At 56.6% G+C, this 10,328-nt stretch overlaps 1 protein-coding gene across 1 annotated transcript; it reads right to left on the bottom strand.

Moving 5' to 3' along the window:
- Window positions 1–720: 720 nt before the first annotated feature.
- Window positions 721–10,307, bottom strand: HTRA2 (HtrA serine peptidase 2). The gene is made up of 8 exons (XM_041121841.1): window positions 9,916–10,307; window positions 7,697–7,901; window positions 7,432–7,626; window positions 7,126–7,158; window positions 6,596–6,704; window positions 5,727–5,796; window positions 1,414–1,509; window positions 721–1,102 (listed from the first exon to the last, which is right to left on the bottom strand). The coding sequence occupies exons 1-8, from the start codon at window positions 10,269–10,271 to the stop codon at window positions 937–939; spliced, it is 1,230 nt and encodes a 409-aa protein (XP_040977775.1). The 5' UTR covers window positions 10,272–10,307; the 3' UTR covers window positions 721–936.
- Window positions 10,308–10,328: the final 21 nt, after the last annotated feature.

Consider the following 10,328-nt stretch of genomic DNA (forward strand, 5'->3'; position numbering starts at 1 on the left):
GAGCACAGGGAGGGCCCCAACTGTCCCCAGGGGCCAGGCTGTGTGCGTGGGAGAGCAGTGCTCCAGCACCGACACACACTGGGCTGGGGGAGGGACAGGCAGCACCAAGGAGGTACGCATAGTCCTGGCACAGGCTCCCACCTTCGGCTCTCCCGAACATCAGGGCCAGGGAGACACTGCCCCAGCCATCTCAGAGTCCAGCATCGACACCCCTTTCACCACAGCCTGGAAAGCTGCTTCTCAGGTGCAGATGTGGATGCAGACCTTAGAGCATTTGCAATGCTCCCAGCGGAAACAATCTGACCAGACGTTCATCTGCCATCTCCCTCTGGCCTTGTGGGCACAGCCTCAGCAGCAAGCACTGCCGAGGACCACCTCAGCTGGCTCACCAGGGAGGCAGGGAGAGCCGCCCTGGCAAAGCCTGCCCCGGAGCAGCTCCAGAGCCGCTCTCACTCGCAGAGGAGGTGGCCTCATGAGCCACGGCTCAACGCATGCCCGCGTGTTACAGACAGAGGAGTCGGATTCCAGCCTGTGCGGTACCGAGTGGGTGGTAGGACACCTCTACTCTAACACCGAGGAGGTCCCTATAGGCACAGCCAGTGTGCTCCTCCCCAGCTGGAAGGACTCGTGAAGACTGACAGGAGGGGCAGGGTCCCACACAGCCCAGACTCCACTAGGCAACCGCTGCTGCCGTGGGAAGGAGGCCACGTGGCACTGGGGTTCCCTAGAAAAGTGCTTTATTTGAGTACAGAGGGGAACAGTTGCACCACGAGTCCACCCAAGCACGGGGCCGGGCCCCTCTGCCTGGCCTCTTCCAGTCCCTCACAAGCTCTCAGTCTCTCCCTGACTGGCGCACAGACACGGCTCAGTCCCACGTCCTCGGCTCTCGGCCAGCACCGCCAGCCAGCGCCTGCAGCGGCCTGCGTGACAGCACCGCTACTCCGTGACCTCAGGGACAACGCTCACCAGCAAAGTGTCGTAGCCACGGCGCACCAGCAAGGCCAGGCTCTGCTGCGTCCGTACTGCCTCGTACACATCCTCCGCGCGGCGCGATGCCTGCCCGTTGATCTCCAGCACGATGTCACCTGCCTTCATCCCTGCCCTGTGGGGAGAATGATGACAGAAGTGCACAGTGGGCGAAGCAGACACTCAGCTTCATCTTCCCAGAAGGAAGGAGAGCCAGGCACTACAGGAGGCTTGGGCTGCTGCACCAGGCATTCCTCCAGCTACACAGGTACCTTGGCCAACTGGACACTAAGCCTGGGCAAGGGTCACCAGTTGGTTTCTGCTGCAGACTGACAGCTGCAGGGCCCAAGCCCTGCTGCTCTGGAGCAAAACACTCAGAGCTAAATACATCTCATCCTGTGTAGTTGCTCTCTCATGCCACCCCCTAAGGCACAGGGCAGCACTTACTGATGGGCTGGGGAGCCAATGATCACCTTGTGGATTAGCACTCCATGGGAGACATCGGGGAAGCTGGGGTCACGCAGCTTCAGCTCAGCCAGGATGCTGCAGAGGGAAAATCAGTATTAGATAAGGAGCTGGGAGGCAAAGCAGGGCTCCCACCCCACCACGGCTGCACAGGCTTGGAGACCACAGCGCAGAACCTCTCCTCCTGCATCCCTGCATGCTGCTAAGCACAAGCAACCAGCTGCAAAGCCCAGGGGCATCCAAACACCACCATCTTTCTGTCAAAAACTAGAGGACTAAAGTCCTAACTACACCAGGGAGAGCTGCAAACTAGTAGAGCAGCTGCCAGCCAGATCACAGCTGCTGGTGATGCACATCCCCTGTCTGAGCAGCCCCACATCAGACCACCCTTCCTGGTATCAGATCTACCCCTCCCCTGCTGCAGTTTCACTTCTCTGCCTTTGGTGGGTAGGACACATAACAAAACCTATGCCCCCTCTTTTTGTCAGACGTGTCAAGCAGATGTATACCCACATCTCTCCTCCGGAGTCTATAGACTAAACGATCCCAGTTCCTCCAATCTTCCCACAGGTTAGGTTTTCTAAACCTAGCTTAAGTTCTGCACCTCTCACTGCTCCTCTTTGGACTCTCTCCAACCGCTCCTCACCCCTCCTGAAAGCATCCAGAACTGGACACAGCGCTCCAGCTGGATCTCACCAGAGTGGAGGAACTGTGCATCATGTAAACAGCATTCTTCCCTCACACACTGCGCATCAGCTCTGATCCAGTGCAGCCCCAGAAATTCTCATGGTCTCTCTGCCCAGCTCCTTGCTCCTCATCAGGTTCAGTTAGTCAGTTATAGCTCCCCACTTCGCAACAGTCCTTGCTGAACTCTACTGTACCTTTTCACAGACCTTTGCAAGCCGCCATCCCTTCTTGATTTCACAGGATCACAGCATGGTTGAGGTTGGAAGGGACATCTTGAGATCATCTATCCCAACCCCCCAGCTCAAGTGGGTTCAGTCGGAGCAGGTTGCCCAGGACTGTGCCCAGTCAGGTTTTGAGTATCTCCAAGGTTGGAGACTCTCTGACCTCTCCAGGCAACCTGTGCCAGGCTTTGACCACCCTCCTCACAGTAAAAAAGTGATTTCTTGTGTTTAGATGGAATCTCACATGTTTCAGTTTGTGCCTGTTGCCTCTTGTCCTGTCACTAGGCACTACTGATAGAACTACCGATTTGATGTGGTCTGCATGTTTACTAAGTCAAGTCTGCTTCTTTGCCCCAGTCATTAAAGCTGAACAACACATGCCCTTAAGCAGGTCTCTGTACTAATGTAGTAAATACATGATTTTAGGCTACATAGCACTAAGTGTGGCTGCACTGATTGCCATGGGTTGTTAACCCAGGCTGGCAGGTTAAGTCTCCACCCAGTTGCTCGGTCACTCCCCCAACAGGATGGGGGAAACTATTTGAAGGGCAAACGCAAGAAAACTTGTGGGTCTCGATAAAGATAGTTCAACAGGCGAAGAAAGAAAAGAAAAGAAAAAAAAAAAAAGGAGGAAAAAAAAAAAAAAAGGCAAGTGATGCAAAGGCACTCACTAACCACCTCCCACCAGCAGACTGATGTCCAGCCAATTCCTGAGCAATGGCTACCCTGGAAAAACTCCCCTCAGTTTTATTGCTGAGCATGATGTCATACAGCATGGTCAGTTCAGGTCAACTGTCCCCTCCCAGCCCCCTCCCTGGGGGTGCCAACTGAGGAACAGGGCAGGCCTTGATGCTGAGTAAGCACTGTTCAGCAACAGCTAAAACATCTGTGTGTTACCACCGGTTTTGGTCACAGATCTAACACACAGCACCATGTGGGCTGCTATGAAGAAAATGACTCTATCCCAGCCAGACCCAGTCCACAGGTCAGTCAGATGAGGGGTCCATCTTTCCCAGCACCCTATCACTTACAATGCCAGCTGCAGATGAGATAATTCCCCAGATGCCTATGGCCTCCTGCTGCCTGGCTCAAGAAGCTCCTGAGCTGTAACACTGCATCTTCGCATTTGGAAGCCAGTAAGATTTTTCTTCTGTAAAGTTTTCTAGTTGGTCTTTTGAACCCTACGACATCAGCAAATTCTATCACACATTGCATGAAGAACCAACCCATGTTTTGGACGTCCCTCTAGTAACACCCCTGACCATCGATACACCCCAGCAGCGGTTTCTTGTAGAACCTGTTCCAAATAATCAGCGTCTCTTTCCTTTGCCATTTTCAAGTCCTTTGCTCAGTGCCTACTTACTCCATGCTGTAAGATGACTGCAGAGGGCTGTGCTAGCCAGGGCCCTGCCTCTTCCCCTGGCTTTTTGTGGCCAAGGCAAGGGTACCTATGAGCTCCACTACAGCTGAGCTCAAAGCCATTGGCACACCTCCGCTCCCTTCAGGTAGCGGAGCAAAGGCTTGGTGTCTCAGGAAGCTCTTGCCTGCCAGACAATTTGTGCAGCAGGACCAGGATGGTGAGGAGCTTGTACCCAACATGCAGCTCCTCCTTATTCCTGTGCTAGGGCAAGTTTCTGGCCTTTCAAATGAGCATGTTCAGACAGTGCAATCACCCAATTCCAAGGCAAGCAATCCCTTGTTGGGAGATCTTCCCAGCAACAGGGCACAAACAAGCTTTGCAGTCGGACGCTTTCCCAGGACCAGCTGCCAGACTGCTCACTGGCTCTGCTGAAGCTGGACCCGCTTCTGAGGAGCCACGTCCTAAGCATTTCACGCTTCTTCCCTGTCAGACTTCGTCCTGCATGCCTGTCCAGTGAAGGAGGAGGAGGTTGGGCTCCCACATCCCACAGGTTTTGAGTACCAGCACCATCTACTGGCCATGTGGGCATCTATGGGGCATGCCAGCGATGCTGACAGTGTACCCCTACCCACCGCACCGCCCTGAATCTCAGGAGGCACAGAGCATCTGCTTCTCTGTTTGTGTCCCAGGCAGGAACCCCAGAAACTGCTCGTGGTGTCCAGAGGTGCAGGCAGCCCACAAACTCAACCAACACGCAGGAGCCACAAGAGATATAGGAAGGGCAGAGCACTGCCCTGAAAGGTGTTTCTGCCAAGCACACTACAACCACCAACCCCACTAGCACGCTGAGCCCCAAGAGTCAGTTGAAGGTCTCGTGAAAGATGGCTGCAAGAGCCAAGGAACCAGAGCAGGCACTCTGTCCTTGAAAAGAACTGCTCTCAGAGGTGAGAGTGCAGGTCCACTCCTAACACGTGCACTTGCTGCATCTAGGAGGCTGCTGGCAGGCATTCAGGTATTGCTCCTGCAGCAATTGCCTCCCAGGGGTCGCAGCCCTGAGCAGAGCTCTGTGCAGGGCTGTCCAGCCCTCAGCAGGGCACAGCTGCCACCGCCTGTAGGGCACCTATCTCAGGGTGCTTGGTTGGCAGCCAAGGCCACAGGCACATCTTAGGGACCAGCTGAAGCAAGGGTAGCAGGTGATGCCTCTATCAGACCCAAGCAGGTTGTCTATCTGCAGTCCTTTTTGCTGACCAGGGCGTTCCTTGAGATGCAGAGGTAACACAATGCCCTCCCCCAGCCATAGCCAGGAGGCTGTGAAGAGTCTCAGACCCACAAGAAGTCATCCTCTTCCCACTTGCCAGTGTTGTACCAGTCAGCACCATGATGACTTCTCTCCAGAGGCAGCACCCAGCCTTCCTCCTGAAACCCAGGAGCCTCACACCACCTCCTGGGTGGCAGCCACGCCATGTGTGCCAACACAGCCTGCTCTCCTACCCGGTTACCTCCTCCCTCAGCCGACTACTGCAGGCAAACTTGCCATTTCTTATTCTGAAAGTCCCACATTCTAGAACTGTTTCTGCATCACAGCAATTCACCTGGTAGATCCCTCCTCCCAGAGAGTACAACTTGCCCAACTGCTTCATCACAACTTTCATTTGGCACATTGCGTATCTATTAATTACACATTTCTGGTGGCTTTTCATTCATGCTGTGTTGCAAGGGCTCCTTATCGAACTCCTCCCAATGACAATGATAGACTGATCTGGCACTCTGGGGGGTAGGTTCAGGGACTCTTTATCTGCTGACAGATTCTGCCACAAGTGTAGAAACTTGCAAGCTTCTAATTTTCCTCTGACACAGCCTAGGGCCTAAACACAACACGAGCACAAAGAGATTTGAGAGTGAATGCTTAAGGTGTGAAGACAATCCTCCCAAAAACAGGCACTCTCACTTAGTTTGGAAGATCCCATCGCACAGTCACCATGCCCCAACAAGACCAGTCTGTTAGCCCCCGACCTTAGAACACATACCTTGGTGTAAGAGTCAACATCATTACCCCTATGTAACGGCGCTTTGTCTCTGCATTGCCGAACCAAGAGCCTGTCGAAGGAAAGGACATCAAATGACAAGGTTGAAAACAGACAGGCACTCAAAATAGTGCTGGGCTGAACCAGACGAGTCACAAAGCCCATATACCTCAAGGCAGACATCGTGCGGAGGGAGTCATTCTGATTCCCTACCAACAGCTTATTTAAGTTCCCTTTACCAGTTAGAGCTTTATAGCTACTGCATAGTTTGTTTTCCTGGTTTGAGTTGTCATTTTTTGACTAAGAATATCACTGCACGGTGTCAACATGAGAACCAGATAGCAAGAGTCTGCATTAAATAAATTATCACAAACACAAAGGAACAAAAAGAGGCGATGTTCTACATGACTAAATTAACTACTTTTCCTTTATGATACAGCTGAATCCTGCACCTGCATTTCCATTAGTACCCACAAGGCTAAGCAGGCCCCAGTTTCCAGGTCATCCTTTCCCTTTTTTCCCATATGTTGAGATCTAATGAAAAAAAACCAACCAAACAAAAAAACCACCTCACCTACTCCTGGGGACTTAAGTGGAAGCTACTTGAGACACTTTAAAAGTCTTTATCTGCAGCAGATGCAGGCCAGCATCCTCCCTGCAGTTTGTTAGGCCCCTGTGGGCAGGGAAGTAGCAGCATAGCTTTCCCATGGCAGAGGGGAGTTTCATGCTGGATAGGAGCATCTTCTTACCCCCAAAGACTCTTTCTCCCACTCTCCTTGCCCTTCTCTCAGAGGGAGCCCAGCTGTGCCAGAGCTTCCCTCTTTCATCCTCCTCCTTCTCCCAATACCTGAGCAAGGAGGCACGCAACTCACTTTTGCGCTGCTCCTCCTTTTGCAGGAACTTCCGCAGCCGGTCTGAGGGGATGGCAAAAGAGATGCCTGATGTCACCTTCATAGTGTTCACCCCAATCACTTCGCCATCCTGCAGGGGAAAAGACTCTCTGCTATCCAGCCTGCATCGCTGGGGAGAGGAGGGGAACTACTGTGCAAGCCTGGAGTCTCGCCTGTGCGCCCATCCCTTCCCAGCCTGCTGCTTCTGCTGCCTGCCCAACCCTGCTGAGGCTGGGTGGGGACTGGTCCCATGGGCTGCATCCCACGCAGCCCCTCCCTCTGCCCTGCCAGCATCAGCCAAGCCGGCCTCACCAGAGTCCCATCAGTTCAGCCTCCCTGAAACAGACACTGCACAGGGCTCCCACGCTGGGCCGATCCCCTGCTCCTCCTCACAAGGAGCCTGGAGCACGCACCGTCCCTCCCTCCTGGCACCAAGCCCCAGGGGGCACAGACTGAAGGGCACACAGCACACTTCTGCCCCGGCCAGCGAAGTTGCAAGCAGGAGAACTTACCAAGTTGACGAGGGGGCCCCCGGAGTTCCCAAACTGCAGCAGAGGAGAGAGCAGTAAACAGGCCATGAAAGCAACATCCTCACACAGCAGGACCCGCGGCAGGGAGGCAAGAGTCCAGAAAACAGGGTCAGGCCGAGAAACGCAGCCAGCGCCTGGGTGACCGGCCAGAATCCCTTCATCTCCCAGTGCTCTGTGTCCGCCTCCTCTGACCTCATGGCACCCACAGCCCTTCCCCAGCTCCCCCCTCCCCAAAGAGGGCAGCTGGGATGAGGTGCCAACCCACCGTGCACCGCAAGCTCCCCTTACATCAATAGCAGCATCAGTCTGGATGTACTCCATGTCAGAGGCGGTCAGGCCCAGCTCCCGGCTGCCCCGCTGGGCAGAGCTGACGATGCCAGAGGTGATGGTGTTCTGCAGGGCGAACGGGCTGCCCATGGCCACCACGAACTCTCCCTGACGCACCTCGGAGGAACGCCCAAGGGGCAGGGTGGGCAGCGGATGCTGGAAGAGAGGAGGATGGTGAGCGGATGGGAGGGAATGAAGGGAGCGTCTCCACAACCGCAATGTGCACCTTAGGCTTGATCTTGATGGTAGCAATGTCTGCAACCTGGTCCACGTCCTGCACCACGGCATCATACTGCTCGCCGCTGGCCAGCTTCACCCGCACGCGCCGCCGGTTTGCCACCACGTGTGCGTTGGTCACAATAAGCCCATCCGGAGACACCAGAAAACCCGAGCCGTTAGAGATGGGCACATCACGACCTGAAAAGGGATGCCTGCAAGGTGGGCACAGGTCAGGAAGGGGTGGCAAGTGACCCTGAGGGGACTGGTAGGGACTCTGGGGAGGGAGGGCAGGCAGGGGCCAGGCAGACCGGGTGGCCCAGAGTGGTAGGCCTGGAAAAAAGCAGGGGACAGTGAGGACGTCTGGGAAACAGCATGCTGGGGGAGGCTCCTTCACTTCCCCATGAAAGGTCCCCATTTCAAGAGCCCGGACAAACACGCACGCAACAGGGCAACAAGGAGGAATCAGGAGTCCACGCACAACTACAAAGGTGCGATCCCACTGGGACTACAGAGGCATGGTGGGAAGTTTACATGAGTGGAGAGCTGCAAAAAATGGCGCAGGCTCTTTGGGAAAGAGCAGCAAGGAGCTAAGTAGAAGAGGTTGTGATCTGCACAAAGAAGTAGCCTGAACACACAGAGCCTTGCCTCAGAGCATGTAATAACGACTTGGGAGGTGATGGATACATCTTCTTTAGACAGCTAGAGGAAGACTTATGACTGCAGGCCCTGGTCCCCATGGGGGATGTCAATCACCCTGACCTCTGCGGGAAGGCCTGGTGCTGAGTGGGGGAAGGGACCTAGTGACACGGGACACAGAAAGGGCTGAGGCGATGGGTGCCTTTTTGCCTTGTTCCTTGGGCCTCCCAAGTCCCTGTGCCCTGAGGCAGTCTGTCGGAATGCAGCATTACACAGAAGAAGATCAAGGGAGGGATCGCTGCAGCCAGCTGAACACGCATGAGTCCATGGCACCAGACAGGATACACATGAGGGGGATGGCTGATGTCCCTGTGAGGGCTCAAACGTCACAGTGGTAAACGGGGGCTCCTGATGGCTGGAAAAAGGCAAACGTCACACCAGCCTGCAAAATTGCCAAGAAAGAGGGTCCTGAACACTGCAGGTCAGTCAACTTCGCCCCCATCTCTGGGAAAGTTACGGAGCAAACGCTCCCAGAAACCACTTCCTGGCACACAGCACACAAGAAGGGGACTAAGAACAGCCAGCACAGACTTAGCAATGCCAAATCATGGCTGACCAACCTGGCTGGCTTCTGCGGTCAGACGAGTGACTGTGCAGATAAGGGGTGAGCAGTAGATATTGTTTACCCTAAGCAGGCTTTCAGCATGGTCTGCCGTGGTACCCTTCTAGCCACGTAGGTGACGTGGGCTGATAATCAGACCAGGTGAACGGAAAATTGGCTGGACCACTAGGGCCCAAGTCTGGCTGGTGGTCAGCTACTAACACCATGCTTCAGGAACCGAGGGAAGGGCCAACGCCATTTAACAGCTTTCATGTTCATGAACTGGAGGATGAGACACTACACATGCTCAGCAAGCCCGCAGGTGACACCACGCTGGAGGAAGCAGTCAACAAGCCGAAGGGCAGAGCTACTATTCAGAGGTGCCTTAACAGGCTGGAGACACGGGATGGCAGGAACATTATGGAGTTCAAAGGTAAACGCAAAGTCATGCTCCTGGGACAGAGTAAGCCTGTGCCACAGGACAGCCTGGGGCCGCTGCCTAGAAGGCAGCTTCGCCAAAACAGTCCCGGAGGACAAGAAGGTGGCAGTGCGGCAGCGGCACGTCCCTGTGGCGAAGGCCGACCGCGCACCGGCTGCGTGTGCAGGCAGCGGGGCGAGGGGACGGATCGGTCCCTCCTGCGGCACTTGTGGGACCCCACCCGGATGTCATGCCTGGTTCAGGCTGCCTGGGATGCAAGACGGGGCGGCCGCGGGAGAGGCCAGCGGAGGCCCCGGAGGTGGCCGGGGCGGGGGGGTGCGCTGTGCAGGGAGCCTGGTGGGGGGGGGGCTGTTCAGCCGAGGGAGCGGGGAGGGTCGGGGGATCCCTCCCTGGGGGGTGTGGGGAGGACGGGACCAGACCCTTCTCGGAAGGACAGAGCGGGAGGGGACCGGGACAGGGTCAAGAGGGAAAGCTCCCCGTCGGGTAGCGGGGACGCCGGTTCCGCAGGGGGCCGCGGACCGGGCCGGGGGCGGCCGCCCGGTGCCGGTACCTGCCCACGATCTCCACGTAGACCAGCGCGGGCGCCGTCTTCTCCACCACGTCGGCGATGAAGTTGAAGGCGGCGCGGGGCGAGGCGGGCGGCGGCGGGGCGGGCACGGCGGCGCACAGCGCGGGCAGCGCGGGCCGGCGGCCCTCGCCCTCCCGGGCCCACAGCAGCACCAGCGCCGCCGCCCCGGCCCCCAGCGCCGCCGCCAGCGCCCGACCCCCGGAGGAAGGAGGAGGAGGGGGACAGGGAGGAGGCGGCGGGGGCGGAGGACGGGCCTCGGTGGCCCCGCACAGCGCCCGGCAGCACCGCACCGCGCCCGGCCGCAGCGGAACGCGCAACCACCGCGCCAGCGCCGCCATGCTGCTCCGGTGCCCGCCCGCGGGGCACGCTGGGAGCTGAAGTCCCGCCCCGCCAGG

This window comes from Aquila chrysaetos, unplaced genomic scaffold (genome assembly GCF_900496995.4).
Source record: "Aquila chrysaetos chrysaetos unplaced genomic scaffold, bAquChr1.4, whole genome shotgun sequence".
NCBI classification, from domain to species: domain Eukaryota; kingdom Metazoa; phylum Chordata; class Aves; order Accipitriformes; family Accipitridae; genus Aquila; species Aquila chrysaetos.

Excerpts from the sequence above, each read along its gene's own strand:
- HTRA2 (XM_041121841.1), bottom strand. The coding sequence starts at position 10,271 with ATGGCGGCGCTGGCGCGGTGGTTGCGCGTTCCGCTGCGGCCGGGCGCG. Across the intron at positions 7,159-7,431 it reads AGACTGATGCTGCTATTGAT|TTTGGGAACTCCGGGGGCCC; the intron begins GTAAGGGGAGCT and ends CCTCTGCTGCAG. Across the intron at positions 5,797-6,595 it reads AAAGGAGGAGCAGCGCAAAA|GCTCTTGGTTCGGCAATGCA; the intron begins GTGAGTTGCGTG and ends TTCCTTCGACAG.